The 19,859-nt window shown below is 39.9% G+C and overlaps 1 protein-coding gene across 14 annotated transcripts in view; it reads right to left on the bottom strand.

Moving 5' to 3' along the window:
- The window catches only part of THRB (thyroid hormone receptor beta), a 157,012-nt gene that overhangs the window by 5,434 nt on the left and 131,719 nt on the right, over nt 1-19,859 (bottom strand). For 13 of the 14 annotated variants that reach the window (XM_042042767.1, XM_042042766.1, XM_042042769.1 and 10 more), the window contains 5 exons: nt 14,325-14,425; nt 10,410-10,557; nt 8,793-8,998; nt 5,860-6,006; nt 1,403-1,661 (listed from right to left, as the gene is read on the bottom strand). In XM_042042767.1, the coding sequence (XP_041898701.1) occupies nt 1,403-1,661; nt 5,860-6,006; nt 8,793-8,998; nt 10,410-10,557; nt 14,325-14,425 (861 nt within the window). The remainder of the gene's footprint in view (nt 1-1,402; nt 1,662-5,859; nt 6,007-8,792; nt 8,999-10,409; nt 10,558-14,324; nt 14,426-19,859) is intronic. The other variant, XM_042042765.1, reaches the window with a different exon arrangement.

Raw genomic sequence — 19,859 nt, 5'->3', positions numbered from 1 at the left:
TCCTGATCATAAATCAGGGAAAATAGGATGATTCTGATGCTAGGAAAGAAAGGAGAGAGACCATGGACATTTGTGGCTCTGCCACAAACTTCTTTCACTCAGGACAACTCACTTGTCAGTACTATCCCTGTTAAAACAAGAAGATAATCCTTCCTTTCTTCATCTTTTGCTTGCTTTGCTCAGTTAGAGTGTAGCTGTTTGGGGAGTGTTTCCTTACAGTGACTAGAGCAACAGATCCCTGATTTCAGCTAAGGCTTCTATCTACATTTTTCTGTAAAACAACTAATAAAGAAACAAAAAAATTCCTTGTCAGATATCTAAATTATAGTTCCTTTCTATCTGTTTTTTCTACAATCTGACCAATAGTTTGATCGTGCTTTGATCCCAGGTGAGATGTTATGGAGCACCAAGGAACAACAAAGGCCAAAAATCCGGCTGTCTCAACTGGCAGCCAGATGGGGACTGGGAAAACTCCTTTCACAAGTCAATTCTCAGGAGACACTTCTGGGAAAGCAGGTCCTTTGAATTGCTTTCTGAAAGCCCTGCTCCTGATTCACTGTGCAGGCACCTAAAAAGAAATCAAAATGTTTTGATGGGGAAGATGAAGTGCTGTGTTGTGATTAATGTGGAAACCTTTCTATCTCAGATGCAGTTAATGCTTGTAAATCACTGATTGTGTATTGTTATTCAGTGCCCGATCTTCAAAGCCATCTTATAACAAAATCTTGCCAAATCTGCCACTGCCCAAGAATGGAATTTCCTCTTTGGGCTGGCACAATCACTGGAAGCATATTTGAACAGATACTCAAATTGAGAAGGTTAGAAATTCTTTGGAAACCATATGAAGTTGTCTGTGCTGGTTTTGTATTATGGACAGTTGCAAGTGGTCCCAGTGTAGGGAAACAGCACAGCTCATAGATGCCCATCAGGAAGCAGTGGTGCTGTTAATTAGGAAAACAAGAAGGCAAGTCAAACCAAACATATGAGACTTGCAGAGATCTGTAGGAACCGCCTGGTGCATGACGTGACTCAGGGGAAGAGGGAACTTATCATAAGGACCTGTGTTGCTAAATTATCCATTTTTCCTATAAGGCAAACTGGCTCAGAATCAGAACTGATTTCTTCTTGATGATCATCCCAGGCTCAACCACAAGTACCAAATTGAGGAAGGTGTGTTACCAAAACCACTTTTGAGTCCATCTCTTTGAACACTCTGAATTTTTTTCCCACTGCTCACCAAAAAAAGTCTAAGCTGCACTGGGGTTTTGAGAGAAAATTTCTCCCACATTACTCTAGTCAGCACTACAAGATCTAACATATCTTATTTCTTTTACGAAGAAGCTTGTGACAAAGACCAAAGAGTTTAAAAATGATTGGGATCCCAATATATTTCTGTTCTTACCTGATGACATGAGCAGAACAGCCTGAAGAAGGGCAACCTCGGTGTCATCCAGGTTAAATGAAGAAAGAGACATGCCCAGGTCAAAAATGGCATCAGACACTACGCCAAGACCCCCGTTTTTTAGCTGGCCCCTTGTAACCGCCATCTCCCCATTTAGTGTTAAAGTCTCACTCTCGGGATCATAGCGAACTGCTGCTCGGAGGGACATGATCTCCATACAGCAGCCTTTCAGAAGGATGATCTGGTCTTCACATGGCAGCTGCAGAAATTATAAATGGCAAAGAAAAAAATCATGTTTGTCAAACTGTGTGTCTTTTACAACTACAATAAATCCAGGAGCATGAAGCGGTGGTTCACAGCCCAGAACGCTGCCCCGCAGGGTGCAGCTCCCCTCCAAGCACGCTGCTCACTGACTGCACTGCACAAACCCCCCGGATCTGTGTTCCTGCCTTCAGGAACTGCCAGCAGGTTAACATTCCCTGGTTAGCATCCCCACACACCCTTAGGAAATCTAGCAATGACACAGCTGTTGGCTCCCTCAGCTTACAACTTATCACAGCAGAATAAACTATAATTGGGGCTGGTACAGACCTCAGCCATCCCAGTTAAATTCACTACCAGCCATACTTATTTCTTACCTGACCAGAGGAAAAGAAAGACATTTGAGAGGGTCTGTAAGAGTGGACTGTATTTTAAATAAAAGGAATTAAATAAATGTTTATATCTAGAGGATATACCTCAATTGGTGGAGCAGTAGTTCTCACCGCCCATTTTAACAACAGGAAATTTATGAATCCATAATAAATTAATCTACTTAATTATTTAATTAATCTTACTTAATCTAGTAAAGCTGTTCTCCCTGAGCTCGCTACATTATTGCTGGACAGGCAGAAAATCTATGGTATAGCTACAGCTTTCATGCTGGTGTATAAGCTGTGATCTTCAGGGCACGTGTCTTTTCCACGACATTAACAAAAGCAAGCTGTCCAAATTGTTAGATGTAGGTTCTGTATTTACAGAGTACAACCAGGATGCTGACACATGAGCAGAACATTCTATAAGGCATGCCTTTATGTTTTCATAGGTAATTCAATGATAACAAAACCCACTAAGACAGTTTTGAGATTGTTCACATACGTGAACATCAAGGGTCCCACATATAAAAGAGAAACACACTTCTACTTGGCTTGAAAGGAGGGAAAAAGCTATTTATTTTTGATTTATATAAAATTATTATATTTACCTCTTTCGCAATTCAAAATGAAACCCCCATGAACTATAGGTTTACATGGCAACGGTGTACTTGCAAAGCAAGTGCATTGATTTGGTGGGAGAAGATGCAGAGTTACCTAATGCAAGTGGAAAGCTGTTCCCTGTTAGAGAAGAGTTTTAAGCACAAAGCTAGCCATGGTCAGGAAAAGGAGTTGAGTCATACAGCTACTTTTCCAGCAATGCCAGCTTCAGGTGTGAAGCTCTTGATACACAAGAAAATTGATTTGTCCTGTTCAGGGCAAATCAGTTTCCCTACAGATGACCCTCAGCTCAGCAGCAGTGTGGGGGAGACTGCACAGGCACAGCAGCGGTCTCGCTACACAACGACAATCCCACTGTTTGACAGCAGAGACTGAAGGAGGGAAAGAAACAGAGTTAAAAAAATTTAAAACGAGAACAGATGTGTGAGAGGAACCATGAAGAGATACTGGAATAAGCAATGGCAGTGAAAAAAGGGACATGAAAGAAAGGAAGAGAGAAGGGAGAAGAAAAGAAATGAAAAAAATTTCAAACCTCTAAACAGAAGGAAGAATAGTAGAAAAGAAACAAAAAACAGTAGAGAAGATATTTTGTGATGCGTCAGCTGTTTTATTAGTGAACCATTAAGTGAATGAGGATTTCTCTTTCTACTTGATCCTTCTTAAAACTTCTTTATGATAGTGGTGGTCTGACTATGCCTATCCTTCACCTGCTTCCCTAATTCTGAAGGATACATGAGACACCTGTTTCACAGATGCCAGGCCTCAGGTCTTACCAGCCAGTAGCAGGAGTTACCAGAGGAAGGAGGCTTGAACATCAGTTCTACTCTCAACTGTGCAGGTTTTAATGCTACCTACACTCATCACCTGAGTGTTGCTACAAGACCATCTTCCAGAAGTGGGGTCAACAAATGTGACTGAAACTCTGCCATGTGTTGTCCTTTCCTCTCTCTCTGCAGGGAGCAAAAGCACAAGGCAGGAACCTGAGGTGCTCACCTCTGCAGGACACATGTGCAATGCAGCACCGTGGAACTCAGCTGAGCTGAGCTAACTCCAAGGGTGTTTACACAGCTTCATCCACTGTGGAACCTCTGCAGCCTTGACATTTGAAACTCACATGAAACTTATTACATGCTCCTCAATCTTCATCTTCTAAGCAGAAAGAAAAGCAGGAAGGAAACAACAGCAGAAATGCTGAGAAGTAAATGAAGTTTTTCTTATACTTTGATTACTCTGGGACTGGATTCTTGTTTTGAGGCAGGGGCCAATGGATGCACACAAACTAAGCTGGGCACTCACAGTGCTTTGCTGGCTTCTGCATGTGTCCAAAGATGTGAAAAAGAAGGAATAATAGCCATGAAAATGTAAGTGGCCATGGATGTTCCTTGTCATGTCCCCCTTTCACAGAGATTTACTACATTCTCAGACAGCTTCTGGAATTATGAACTGAGTTAATGTTTAAATGCTCTGCAGGTCCTATGGAAAAAATGAGGGGTTTTTCTCATAAAAAAATCCACAGCCCACAGAGTATGATTTTTAACCCATAAAGATATGGGTTAAAAATCATAATGGAAACAAAGTAAACAGGAGGGTACCCCTTCAAAAAGGAGCAAACATTTGTCATTTTCTTCATGCTACAGCAAGTGCTATGTGACAACTTGGAGGACAGCTGTCCTACTCCTTTGTGTTCATGAGCTGTCCCTCACCCTGCCATCAGATCTTGCTGTATATGGGCAGGTGTCAGGTTTACACAGTGGCTCAGCTGAAAACAAAGCCTGTCCAGCTGAGCCACATAACATACAGAGGTCATGCTCAGTGATACCTTGACTTCTTCATCCATGCTTCCTGCCTAGCTCTGACACAAGTGGGCCCATGGTAGCCAGGAGGGGTAGGAGATGTCAGATGGGCACTGAAGTCTGTGTGTGACTGGCAAAGCTTTCTAAATTAAAAAGACTACCTTGGTATGTCACTGCAATTTCCCACCAACAAGTGCCAGATCAGAGGAGACAGATTCCCTCAGATGCTAAATGCTGCAGGGGCCTCATGATCTATGGACATATTCCTTGTATTTTAAAATCTTCATGCTTGGCTACTATTTCATGCTTCCTTGACTTGATGGCGCCAATGTAGAGGCTGACCAGGGTGAGATATTTACACTATGACAACTATTGATATTTACCTCTTCTTGTTCTGTATGTGCCAGAGGACATACATAGCTCTCCCTGACTGACCTTAAAGAAAAGCTGCCAGCCACAGCAGAGTAGAAAGTAATTGCTGCCTTACCCTTCCTTCCTGGTAGGGTGTTGACCTCAAAGCGTGCAATGGGAGGTGTTCCTGCTGATGGCAGGGGTGTTGGAACCGGGTGATCTCTAAAGTCCCTTCCAACCCAAACCATTCTATGATTCTATGAAAATTATTTAGATTATTAAGACTGAAATATTATTTCAAGCTGCAGTTCTGATATAATTTCTTAAATTGGGGTGTCAAGGGCCAGAGAGCGACGAAAGCTGATAGCTGCGCAGATCTTCTAGCCTTGGTGCCGCGAATCAACCATTGCATCTGGTCCTTCAATAAAAATGATACCTTGGTACAAATGAGATCAGCCTAAGGCCTCTGCATTTCTAATGTGCAACCAAGCCTTTGAGTCTATTTACTATATATTTACATGTGAGTATCTACCTGGAATGACAATCCATTATTTTCACAGACTTCTTTGTGCACAACCTCCCCATTCAGGAAAAGCATGCCTAGGGAACCCAATGAGGCAAGTGCCACTCCTGGATAGGGGTGCTTTCCTGAATTTGAAGGATTTTTTACTGCATAGACCCAACTCTACAATACTGTACCTTCCAAGGAACTGGAAGATACGTAGGGAACTGTGTTCATAAAACTGAAGTTTTATGAAACATATCAGCGATGCTTCCAGACAGTATCTTTCTGTTCATTTGCTTTGTTCAAGGCCACCTCTAAAGACACATCTGAGTCCCTAATGAACCACGATGACTTCCAGATTAACAAACTCAGGATTTCAGTAATCACAGGAAAAAGAAAACTCATGAGAGTCCAGATGATTCTAGTCCCATCAATTTTGAGTGTCTTTAATTTTTTAACTTTAGACACATTGAATTTTAAAGTTCCATGCCAGAGTATTTTGAGTAGTTTTAAACAACAGGCATATAAATGAGGAGTGCAAGAAAGTCTTCTTACCTCACAAAACATAGGCAACTTTTTGGCAAAATCCACCACTCTTGTAATCGCTGGTGTGATAATTTTTGTAAACTGGCTGAAGGCTTCTAAATCCACTTTCCCACCTTCTGGGGCATTAACTATTGGTGCCTGCCCAATATCTTCTGGCTAAGGATATAAACAAAGATATTTAAAGGAGCAATCTGTCTTATACTCTAAAAAATCTGTTTTATACTCTAAAAAGTCCTGCTCAGTGACGGAAGATATGCTAAAATACAAAGCAACACTATTTTCTGTATAAGTAAAGTCCATTACATCACAAAATGAGAATTTATTTGTGAGGGATTGGTGAAAGAGGTGACTGCACAGAGAAATGGGTGACTGGTATGCTGCTACCCATCCTTTGTAGGCAGCTGGACTGTTGTGCACACACTGTTTCTTCTTTGTGTCTGTATCTGTGTACTTTATGGGTGAAGGACATGCATCTTTTGCTTAAAAACATAGGCATGTTTTTCCTTACAGGTGCTGAAAGCTCTCAAGTTTCTCTAAAAGCAAAGAGAGTTAAGGAGACATGTTACCCCTGAGAAGATGCTGCAAGCTTTGTAGAATTAGGCTCTATCACCTATTCAAAGCTCTGAAAGTCTCCCCAGAACAGATTGCCTCATATCACAGGGCCCCCCCAGGCAATTGCCAAGGCCAGTTTCCAAAAGGCTAAAATAACTTATGTGCAAGGTAAAACAACTTATGAGCAAGAACCAGCTAACCTAAAGGTGGCCTGGATAATGCAAATAGAATTTGAACTCATCTGGGTAAAATTTTGGTTGAAAACCGCCTGTTGCACGACTTCAGCTCAAGGCTTCTCCAAATGAGAAAAAAATCATATTTTGAGGATTTCATTAGGGATATACAATTTAAAAGTTTCAAGCAGGATCTGTAATGAGTGGTTTTTTATTCCAACTGCACTTGAACTTGTTCATCTGGTTTTTATGCAGCTGGTCAATGTTACCATGTATTTTAAAAACAGGCATATCAAAGCTGTTTTGTTTGTTAAGTGTGGCTTTGCAGTTACAAAAGACCTACCAACCACCACACAGAGGTTTCATTCTGTTCACATTAAAAAACAGAAAAAATCCAGAGAAGTAGACCTTTAAGACTGATGGGCCCCATGGCATTTATATGAGACAATTAAACAGGGGAGGTGCTGAAAGTACTGTCTGTAATAAAAACTTGTGTTCAACTACTTTTTAAAAGAAACACATCATAAAAGATCCTTCCACAGCTCTGTCACCAATGTGAATCCAAATCTAACTTCATACAAGAAAAAACTCAGCAATGTGTTAATAAAGCAAGCATGAATTGCAAAGGAACAATGAAGAGGACTGGGCTCAATTATCTGATGGTTTCTACTAAAAAACTCAAATAAACTAATTTCTAGACTCTCTCCCTCCCTGACTCTTGGGTAACTAAACCGCATTGTCTGTGTGCTCATGATAAACAACCTTCACCACTTCCAAGCAAAAAGACCAAATGCTTAAACCCACGCAAACCATTGTTATGGAGAAAAAGAGAGCACAGCATTTTCTTGGGAAAGGCAAAAGAAGTCAGAGCCATATAAAGCTAACACATGGGAGGGGAGCCCTTGCCACCTAACTCAACAGGAGAAGAGGTCAGGACCTCCATGAAGTTCCTGTTGTCAAAGAACCAGCCTCAGCTGCATAAGGGTAGATCCATAGCTCCTGGGGCAGGCTATCTTCTCCTGCTCTTCAACAGCTCATTCCCAGCCCCAACCTCGAGCTACCCAGGCTTTATCCCAAACCAGGTGACACCCAAAGAACAGCACTCCTGTCGAAGCAACCAAAAGGACTACTTCAGCTGCTTCTTGATCTGCTCAAACCAGCACCACAAACCTTGCTCTGCAACACCCCTGGAAAATGCTCTCTTGCTTCTTGCCAGTGACAACTGGCTGTGGTTTCCTGACTGTAGAGTACTATGAACACACGTCATTCACACAGAAATTTAGATGGTGTCACTGGAATTAAAAAAAACCCCAACATTATAAAAGAGATCAGCTGCTTTGAATACATAATTCCTCTCAGCAATTCAACAGTGAGTTGAAATTCCCATGGCAAATTATGCAGTAGGAGCCTAGGCTTGCAAAAGGATGAGTGTGCTCTATCTGATTTGGTATACACAGACTGTTAAAGGCCCCTGTGTATTCCTGAAATGCAGTCTATAATCCCTTTTTTGTGCTGTGTAAGCATTTTGCATTCTGCACTTATTTCCTTTAAAAATTGATTTAGAAAAATCAAATAAATCCTTTTTTAAGGTTGAGCATCACAAATCACCATTTATTTTCTGATCCTTAGTTATAGGATGAAAATGTAAGTTGTTTTCTAGGCTGAAATCCCAATGGCATAGTGTATGTATCATCCTGTTCTCACAGAAATTAATTTTCTTTGCCTAATTTATTTTCATTAATGTATTCACCATTAACCAAAAGAAGCAAAACCCATGCATTATTAACAAAAAATACCAGCTTTCATCTAGAACTTTATATTGTTCTAACACTTTCAATGTTTTATGATAGTTCCTAATAAAGACAACTATCCCTAGACAGAATATATTTAAAAAGATACAGTATGCATTATAGACTGCTTTTGTTCTTAATCAGGAGCGAAACAATTTTTCAACTTTTTCTTATCATAGCACAATAAAAGTATCCAGCTGAGTAAGCCTTAACATAGCAACATGCTCTTTATCTTTTGAAATACATGGTCTGATCAAACACTGAGGTTCAGGCATGAAAAAGGAAGTAATAACTACATAAAATCATCCTTTTCCCATAAACATCAGTACACTGGCAGATAAAATCTCTTTGGGGTTGCAATGCTGGGAAGGCAGAAGAAAGAACAGAACGTGGCTCCAAGAGCAGCATACAAGGCAACAGCCCTTACCAGAAATTTCCTTTTCTGCTTCCAGTGGCTTCCTTGTGCATTGGTGGCCACATGTGCTTCAGTAACAATTTTGATGAGCTCCCATTCCTCATCCGTTGGCTCTGGTTTGTGCCCAATGGTTTTCTGCAGCTCTTCCCGACGTCTCTTCTCCCGATTTTCTTCTATCAGCTTCCTTTTTGCCAACCTCTTACTGTCATCCAACACCACTAGAAGGGGAAAAAACATACAAAAATGGCAGGAAGCTGTTAAGGTTGTCAGAACTTTGGTCTTTTCTGTGCCTGAGGTACCAGTTGGTTACAAACACCTTAACTAATCAGTAAGGAAGTACCTTGGCAAGACCCACAGTTGAGACAGTTCTCTTATTTCTCCCTTCAAACTTCATTATCTCAGAAGCCTGGATAGCAAAGAATGACTCACCTTCCTGGTAATGCTTTGTATACTGCCATTGCCCTCAGGGTATTCCACCAATAAAACTAAAATGCAAAACTTTGTGAGGTGTCAAAGTGCTCCTATAACTTGGACTTGAAGTAATCCATGTTGGGAAAGATGCACTTCTGTTTTCTTTAAAGTCGTACCAGCACACTCACACTCACTGCTCTGAAGTGCCGAACACTTTCTTGGAAGCCAGAAGAAGGTAACATGGACTAAAGAAAGTGGGAGTGCTTATTTACAGAAGGCTCATCTACCTGAATCATGACACAATCAGATCAACCTGCCTTTGGCTCTTTCCCTAATCCCCAAAAATGGCTACATGGTGTTCCTGTAGAGTCCTATTACTTCCAGTGACCCCAGATGCACAGGCCCCAGGGCTGCTCTGCTCACCACTTCAATGGTATCCAGCCCCTCTCCTGAAGGTCCACCTGGCCACAATGAAATTGTCTCCTTTATTCTATTTCCCTCTAGACAGAAGCCACAGTTATACATTATATTAACAATGAAAATACTAAATTAGACAATTTTTCTGTTGTTTACTGGGCCTGTTTTCCTATCGCTTCTTCTGCAAAGGATTATACTGGCAACAACCAGGAAGGCACAAGGGGTTTTATGTGACTACTGGGGGTTTTGTGTGACTTCCTCCCATTTGTAGTAATTGAAGTTATTGGTGTAAATCCTTGTGCAATGGCAGGAAAAGAAGACCCCTAAGGGTTAATCTTACAGCCATATTTTCTAGTTCTTTAGAATGAGAGTCAAAATCTTTGCAGCAGATAACTTCTTCAGGGCTAAAAATAAAACAAACAACTGCAGGATGACTCATACAATGACATTCAATTTCACATCCTCCAGAATTTTCTAAACAAGATGTTTTTATCTCAAGCAAAGTGTCCATCCAGATGCATTTCTCCCTCCTCTCCTCCAAAGAGTGAACATTCCTACTGTTACTCAGCTTGATAAGGCCAGGAGAAGGTGCAGCCTGATGAAGGATAAACAAAAAATTTCACAGTCCTATGAAAGTGGCTTAATGCAGTGAGTGCAATTCCCTGGCACCAGTTATTAAAACCAGGAAAGTGCCCACAGTTCTACTTTACTTTAACAAGCTTCATCAATCAACATACTTTAAGCAAACACAAACACTGAAAAAAAAAGATAAAAGAAAGAAAACCAGGAAAATATACTTACAATCTGTTGCCATGCCAACAAAGATACATTTTTTGAAGCGACATTCCTGGCACTGATTTCTTGTTACTTTGTCTATCACACATTTTCCTTCATATTTACAGGAATAGGTTGGATGGAGGTTCTTTTGAATGGTTCTTCTAAAAAAACCCTAAGTGCAAGACATAAATACATTGGAAAACATTAGCACTGAGCAATTTTTAAAAATTGGGAGCTGCTTTGGTTTGTTAGACATGTATCTAAGTATGCAAGATAACACACTTAATTCCCTGAAACTCTCAAAACTCTCAAATCTGTTTTATAGTGTGTAGCATTTCTCTTGATTTTCCTTAAAAATTAAAAACACATAGACATCTTAGGTAAGTACAGGTGTAAGTAATGCTGTCTTGAGGCACAAATACTGTGTACATGTCTTCTCATAGTCTTATGTTTTACTGCATTAAATTTTTTTTGTATATGTAGTATTTTATTTTGAGCCCCTTTCCAAATTCTGTAATCATCTTGAAGGATATTAAAAGGCATACACATAGATTTAATTAAAGAGCAGCTTCTGCAGATAGTAAGAATGGTGGTGTGTTTGTGCTATTAAAGGATTGAGCACAAACAGTTCTACTCCTTTCTTTCCATAAAAGCCAAATAACCAACCAACGAACCAACCAAATCTGGGCAAGACAAAGATTTTGCAAATACAGTCTACGCAATCTTTGACAACAGTGGATCCCTAATTTATAAATTATTTCTGATAAGCAGATTTAATTTGTATTTACCACAGAATTTCAAAAGCCCCATCACGACCAAAGATTCCTCTCTATATCTATCTATCTATCTATCTATCTATCTAATTTATCATAATACAGATATATATTCCAAATTTAAACAGATCCTAAGACCACATGAACTAATGCAACTCCACTGAATTCACTCATTTACACACCCCATAAAGCCTCGTTGTAGGTAAAGAAATCAGCTAAAATTTATCTCTGAACATTATGGACATAATCTCAGTAATAATTTCAACATGACTTTTCTCACTGACTTTCGCAAGGGCTGGATAAACTCCCCAAGACTGCAAGATACGAACAAGATAGGCTGTAAAGCAAGAAATTTAGACTTCACTTAAATATCAAGTTTCATCATTATTTGAGACTGTCTACATTCAGCAATGCAGCGTGGGATCACCTTGATACAGAGAACACACTGATACCCTGGTCCTGTTTGACTGAGGCTGCTGAGAATGGCTTTGGTTTCAGTCAAAACAATGGCAAAATTCAAGTGAGATTTTACCTTATGAATAATCTCTTCAGCTGGGATTTTATCTAATGAATAGTCTCTTCACTTCAGTAGGTGAAAGGTCTGTTTTTAAATCATGTTAAATAACACCCAGTAAAATCTTACAGCAGTGTGCAATTTCTTTTAAAATAGAATGTTGAATTAACATGCACAGATAAGTCTGTATTTCAGCTTGTACTCCTAACTCCTGTGAAGACAATAAAAAGCCTTGTCCTCATTAGAGTTTTATCTTACAAGATTCAGCTTGAGCTAAAAGTACAACTCTTTCTTCCTTAATTATGTTAAGATCTGAAATGTTAATTAAACTGAGTGGCATAAAGCTTGTGTGAGAGCCTTTGCAAGACTGGGACCAGTTGTGTTGAGATAAAATCCAGGAAATGATGGGCAAGATATCCTTATGTGGGGTTTGGAATAAGTCTCAAACTCTCATCTACTGAACACCCATTTTTGGTTCTGTTCTCAACCCTGTGATGAATTCCTAGAGACAGGATCTGCCTCTCTCCTCCTTGAAGACCTAAGACGGCTGTAGACAACCAGGGTCACAGGGTTATCAATAGTTACTGCAAGAGATGGAAAAATCTCTAATGAATCTCAGCAAGTGAGCTTCTGTTTTCCAAACCTTGCACAGGATTTAATGTAGCTGTAGCTTTATGATGGCAAAGCTCTCCATCACCTGCGTTGGGACAGCCCATTTCACCTTCTCATTTCTTTGCATTTCTCAGAAACTTTTTTGCAAAACACCTTCTTCGTTCATCTCTAGACACAATGAGTTAAAGAAGCTGCTCTCTGTATCTGTCCAAACACTTCACCACAGAAGTGTTATTTTCATCAATAAAAGAAAGCACATTGTATTGTAGGCAGTAACTCTTCCTAAACTCCTTTGCTACGCACCTATATAGCAGTAGGTGCAATGGGTAAAGTCTGGAAAAACATATCAGTGATGTCAGAACTCACTGTTCATTTGTGTTTCAATCCCTCGCCATTGACTCTTCAGAAATCACATGTGAGGATGCTTTGTTCACAAAAGCACTTGCCAAAGCAAATCTTTGGCTGTCAGCCCTGATTATTCTTGTTACAAAACTAAAGTGACTTTGAGTAGAAGCAACGAGTAAATGACAAATTAATTGAAAATTGATTATATATATTGTGTATTGATAAAATATATAACTTTGCTGATAAATCATACAACTTGAAATGTGTATGCAGCTCCCCCAAGAAATTAATTACTTTTTGCAAATTGTTAGTTCAGTTCCTTATGCACATAAGCATTATTTTAAATTGTACATCAGACAGAAGAACTGCATCTGAAGATAAAGGCAGATTTGTATGCTATGTCTCTAAAATAGCTGGTAGGCATAAAACTAACTACTTGAGTTGAAATAACAAAAACCTTAGCAGGAAAGCCAGCAAGAGATACAGCTGTTCAGCTGGGAGCTAAGTATATTTCATAATGCCACACTGCTGCTTATGTCCCATTATATCTGAATTAAGTTGCATTCATACATGTTATGTATTGTTATCATCTGGTATACGGGACGCAAATGTGTAAGAATCACTTGTGCAGCTCCACTACTCTTTAAAAAGATACAAGTATTTTTTTCATACATTGTATGTATGTATAAAACCATTATGAATATTATCATGGATCTGCTATACATAGGCTATTTAGGTCTCTGTGCATTTCATAAACGTAACTTAGGGCAATGATGTACAACCAAAAGAACAACTTCAACACAATGTGTTGTACTGTGATGAGGGGCTCTAAAGCCAATCCAAACCCAAAATCTCAGATCGAAATGTTCCAGACTTTGTGGATGAACAGAATGAGACTTTTGTGGCTTAGTCTCATGACACTGGTCCAAGACATGTGTGGTCCCATTCATTTAGAAAAACAGTATTTTTTTATTTTCTGCAGGACAGAATAGCATTCTTACAGAATCTCAAGCTATTCAGGCAAATTCATGGCAGTGAAATCATGTAAGATGTGCCTGATACTGTTACTCAATTTTTTTATTTACTTGCCCAAAGCAATCTCCTTTTTAATTTAATTTTCCATGTAGTCTTGGAGATGCATTTTAGGGCTGAAAGCACATTTCAATATGCTTAAGTTAAAGAAGTCAAAATCTTTTTGAAATTATTTTGGTTGGGTGTCAATGCTTCCCAAAGTAGTATGGGTACATGGAAGGGATTTTGATTTTTGCTTCTTCACAGGGATGATGAGAGGCACTGGAACACTGCTAATCACTACAGACTCTTCATGGCCATAAGCAGAACCTCAGCTATTGCATAAACAGCTTCAGTGGAGTTGCTGGGAACATGCTGATGTACTCTGGCTGAGAATATGACTAAAGAAACGTTAAAAAACGGAAATTCAAAAGCTAACTGTTAAACAGCAACAACAACAATCTAAATTTCTTGTTTTCTTTTCAGAAGCAAACACGGCAAAAACCAACTATATTCCTTATGCATATGAAGAGCAGCAGCACGGCCAGCTACGGCTTATCATCAGTACTGGATGTTCTTGTTAGCTTCTAATCTGTCTTTATTTGATTTGACAGCACAGTTCAGGAAGTCTGTATAATGGAGGAGAGCTATTTCTGATTCCCACTTTCCCACTGCGCCATTTACCTTGCAACCTTCACAAGTGATGCAGCGATAATGATATCCGGTGGCTTTGTCCCCACATACTACACATAGCTCATCCTTGTCTAAGTAACTGGGTATATACCCTGCAAAGAAAAAGAGGATGTGGCATGTAAACTCCATGTAAAATTATATTATACATTTGATATAAAAAGATTGTATTAAAATCCACTGCAGAGCTTGTCTACCAGTGCCATACTTCTGAACTCACAGAATTTCCTGAATAAAAGTTCGTATTATGTTACAGACTTAATTAACACAGCCTATAAGATCTTCTACTCTTCAGACTGATTCAGTGTCTATTGGTCAAGAAGGAAAAGCTGGAACATGATTTCTCTCTCCTGAGTGAAATACTATCTCAGAAAATATTCATTACTTCAAAAGATTTGATGTGAAATAATAAAATAGCAGTTAAGATATACAATATAATTCTGTTCTATATATCAGAGAAAAACTCGATATACTTGTATACTCAGATGAGAACCCAGGTTTCAGTGTGACTGGGGGACTTGGTAGTAAGAAATATTTACTGACAGATGGTTTGTTTCAAAGCAGAGAGGTACTAGCAACATATTACCCAAGCTGTATTGATCACACCTGACCTGAATGTGTTCCACAGGAATACTTAACATAGCCCGAATTTAAAGCAAAATACGTGGACATTCGAATACATGTGTGTGTGTGTATACGTGTATGTGTTGGAATGAAATTTTCTCTTCAGAAGTGGTTTACCAGATCCAGCCAGTGAAAACATTCCTGCTGTGAAAAAAATTGGCAAGGTTTGGTTCTTTTTCCACAATGACATTTGTTTTGAAAACACAAACATATTTTCAATTTGAGCAAAAAACCAAAACAATTCTGATGGCAAGCAAAAAGTAATTGTAACTACAGACAACTTTTAAACGGGGTAAAATACAAACCTTTCAAAATCAATGTTTCCATGACTCATGGACTTAGAGTTTGGAACTTTACCTTCTGAAAAATCTCACTGTGAAGACGTAACATGGAGATCTCAGATTCCCTTTGAGGGCAGAGAGAAAAGTGCACCTATTTGTATAACTGTGTAAGATTACTGGAGTATAGTAAACATTTCACAGAATCCCACAATGGCTGAGGTTGGAAGTCACTTTTGGAGGTCAACTGCTCCAACACCCCTGCTCAACACAGGCCCACCTAGAGCCAGCTGTCCAGGACCATGCCCGGACAGCTTTTGAGTATCTCCCGGGATGGAGACTCCACAACCTTTTTGGGCAATCTGTGCAAGTGCTCTGCTCTGTCACCTTCAAAGTGAAAAGAAAATACAATTTTATTATTCTCAGAAGGAGTTCCCTTTATTTCGATTTGTGCTCATTGCCTTTTGTTCTGTCACTGGGAACTGAGAGGAGTCTGGCCCTGTCTTCTACAGTATGTACACACACTGATATGCCCCCTTGAGCCTTTTCTGCTCCAAGCTGAACAGTCCCAGCTTTCTCAGTTAGTCTTCATAGAAAGATGCTTCAGTTCATCATCTTTGTGGGCCTTTGCTGGGCTTGCTCCAGGATGTCTGTGACTTTCTTGTACTGGGGAGCTCAGAACTGAACCCAACACTGCAGATGTGTTTCACTAGAGCTGAACAGAAGGGAAGGATCACATCCCTCAAGCTGCTGGTGACGATTTTCCTAAAGCAGACCAGGATGCAATTTACCTCCATTGCTTCAAGGACACATTGCTGGCCCATATGCAACTTGCTGCCAACCAGGAACCCCCAAGAACTGGGATTCACCCTGCACTGCTGTGTTTATTATTTCTCCCCTAGTGCAGAATTTGGCCTTTCCCTTTAATGAAGTTCAAGAGATTCCTCTCATCCCATTTTTATAGCCTGTCTAGGTTGCTCTGAATGGCAGCACACCCATCTGGTGTTCCAGCCGCTTCTCCCGGTTTTGCATCAACTGCCAGCTGTCTGAGTGGAATTTATGAGTGCAGTGAAGGAGAGTCCTTTGGATGTGGCTGCCTGTAACACGACCCTTTGCCACTGGCTTGCTGAATCCATCTGTAGCACCACACGTGAGGCCAGACATGAAGCTTGCTGTCTTTATGCAGCCCTCACAGCAGCACGGGTTGGTACAGCTTGGGGATTTGGGACACCAGTCACTTGGAGGACAACCAGCAGCAAGACTCAGGGCAGCAGAAGGCTGTTGGAGAATGCTGCAAGAGGTGTGATCATCATGTTCACGCAACTAACATGTCAGAGGCTCTGCTTAGTAACAGACAGTTTAAATTAAAGTGCCTTCCTAAGGCTATGCTTCCAGATGTTCTCCAGAAAGGAAAGCCCGAATCAGAGACAAAACACTTGAAGCTAACTGAACTTAAAATACTTAAACTTTATGGAGGCTGGTGAGCAAATCAGGAGAAAGCAAAGAAGGCAGAAAGTATTTGTATGGCCTAGTTTGAGTGTAATTATGAGAACCTCAAATTATAGAGAACATATATCCCTCTTCTCTAAAATGAGGAAGAAGTAGTACTTGGAAGCCATGCCTGGATATGGGCATCTCAGGTCTGCCAATATTCCTACTGACATCTGAAAGGGGAGTAGGGGAATGAGCTGAGATCTTAATGTTGTATCCAGCCAGTCTACAAGACACCAGACAACCAGATTTATGTTCAGGCTACGTTTCTCCATGATGAACAAGTTATGCTTGGATAGACTGTGGCCATGTGACATTGAGGGATGAGAGACAGCAGGGTTTCAACTCTAATTACATCACTGACTCCTAATAGACACTGTGCCAGTGGGGGATTAGCAGAGGCTATTATCTCCATCCTGCCCCCACTTTGCTCACACCTGCCATTGCACATGCAACACATACACAACATAGAGCTGATAGAGTGGGCAGAAGATGCAGCAAAGGGATGCAGAATTTTCCCCTAAATTTCTCATAAAGATCAATGGGTTCTTGTTATTGCTGGTTACTACCATTCATGAAACACAGACTTTGCATAGCATAAAGTACGTCCTCTAAAATTCAGTATCCCTGGTTAGCTTCCTCAAGAATTGCTTCTGAATTAAATGCCTTGATACTTCATTATTATACAAATTGGTTAGTGCTGTTCATGTAATGGCAACTTGTTCTACTGGAGGAGCAGGAGACCACTTGTCTAAACCGCTTCCTTGAATATATACAGTAGGTCATGCATATGACCACTGCTGTCCATCTCCCTCCTGGAGTTTCATGATTTTATCCAATATAGGAAACAGTTTCCAACCTGGCAGAAGACACAATCTCCTACAGGGACTCTTAGAGATTAAAAATGGCATCCTTACATGCAACCACATTCCCAATTTTCTTTCATCAGAAGCATTAAATGCCACCTACTTAAGATACCTATATATTATGTTCAGTACTTCCACAGGATTGAGCCTATGTCACAAGGGAAGCACACACTTGGAACTCTTCTAGGGATTCAACAGGAAACAAGAATAGAAAAATCTTATCCCAAGAAATCATTGGCAACAAAAGTATGCAATACACATATCTTTTCTTTCTATTACAGTTTTCTATACTTATAAGACTTCTTCCAAGAGCTAATGGGGTCAGAAAAAGCTAGCATGGGAAAACTGGACCTTCAGTAGTATTTTTAAAAGATACAGTTCAGACAAATATCACTGCAAAAGGAGTAAGTGGACTTACATTTAGTTCCCACAAACACTAATGTTCACTCTAAGTAATCTCTAGTAGTTGCAAATTTCCTGTATGACCTCTGTATAAATTCAATACAATTTCATTTGAAACACGTGCAGATAAACAGACTTAGTACATTTTCTCTGCTTCTCAGACTTAGAAACAGTATTAGCAGGAAGAAATTCAACACATTCTAAACATGGTACCAGCATGGAAGAAATGAATACTGCAGTGGAGATTCTTAGGGAAGCCATGGACAGCAGCAGAGTCGTGTGTTAGATGTTTTGAGGAAGGGGCAGAACAATAGACTTGTCTCATTCTTTGCATCATCATTAGTAACTTGTCTCTCATATCAACAAGTACTTTTGCTTTGTGTGTGTGCAATAAGACTGAGGCAAAACCAAAAACTCCCATGTGGAAAAACAGATGCTGTCTGGACAGAGTAACCCAGGTGCTCTCTTACTACAGAAGAATGTCTGATAAATCTCATGGGAACATCAGGTAGGTTCCTATTTCAGGTACTCGTAATTTATCTTTTATTTCTTGGTCAAAACCTTTTAAGTAAATAGCTAAGAAGAATGGTTCGAGAGCAACACCAATCTCACTGAATAGTACAAAACCAGCCAATATTGTTCCTTGTTGTTTCAAGTCTCTGCTGTATTCAGCAACCTCATGGACTATCATTTGTTGCATCCTGTATGATCCTGCAAGTTAATTATCTGTCAAGTATGACTTGACATTGTTTACCCGATGCCTACCTTGGATCTTTGTTTTGAGTGGAGAATAATAGTGAATGACCTTGATCTGCCATGTCTGCTGTTTCCCCTGTAGCCTAAAGTAACACCTTTGGTCCCCAGACTCCCACCTGCCAGTCTGCCTAATCTTACTGTCTTGGCAAGGCTAAGCACACAGAAGGACCAGTTGCCCCTCTCTAGAAGAATATGCCATATAATCCATTACAGCCAATCTTGAGAGCGTTTTAAATCAAAACTGTAGCTTTGTAGAGGTATGGCAGGAAACAATTCCCTTCAACAGGAAAATGTAACAGGAAATGTATGTCTGCCCCAAGCAGCCATAAGGACAGAAGGAGATCTGCTAACCTATGCAGTCATCTGAGGTATTCCTTCATTAATACTGTATGCATGCACTCTTGAACTACCATTTGCAGGAATGATGCCTTAAAGCAGCATCTATGACCCTGCACAGTGTAACGGCCTGGAGAGACACAAATGAGACACTCAGTGGCTATTCCTCCATGCAACAAGGCAAAGAAAAACTATTTCAATTACAACAAACTCTGAAAAATTATAGTGTTTCTTTTTCCTCTGTACCAGGTACACATTAACAACAACAACAAAAAAAGCATATTTTGAGAAAAGTAAAGAACCAATTTCAGTTTTGTTAAAGTATCACTGCACATACTTTATATCTCCAGGTCTGTACAGATAATGTGATATTTGCCTAGGGAATTAATCCACACTTTAAAAACATTGTTGAACCAAACGGGATTTGACTACCAAACAGGGATATGAGTAACACTGATGCAAACAAATTACACCTGTCTACCAGATGTTCATTGTTAGCTTGTCCTAATCCACCACAGATTTATAGTTTGCAGGCAGAAAATACCATTTTTTGCTATTGCAGAAGGACACTCACATTTCAAGACCATTATTCAGTATTTTAATTTTCACTGTACACTGGCAAATTCATGTATTAAATATATTCCCTGAAATCTTTCTTTCCCCTGTCTGGTATGGTTTGCATGACTAGAGACCACTCACTAAAATGAGGAGTTAGAACTTACCAGTAAGCTGGTATTCACTTACCAGACGCTGCAGTATGAAAATGAAAAAGATGA

This window comes from Corvus kubaryi, unplaced genomic scaffold, assembly GCF_017639235.1.
Source record: "Corvus kubaryi isolate FWS band 111438036 unplaced genomic scaffold, C.kubaryi_AGA036_p1.0 37398, whole genome shotgun sequence".
NCBI classification, from domain to species: Eukaryota; Metazoa; Chordata; class Aves; order Passeriformes; family Corvidae; genus Corvus; species Corvus kubaryi.
Note: the sequence above shows the minus strand (reverse complement) of the source record. Positions and strands in the feature narration are given on the sequence as shown.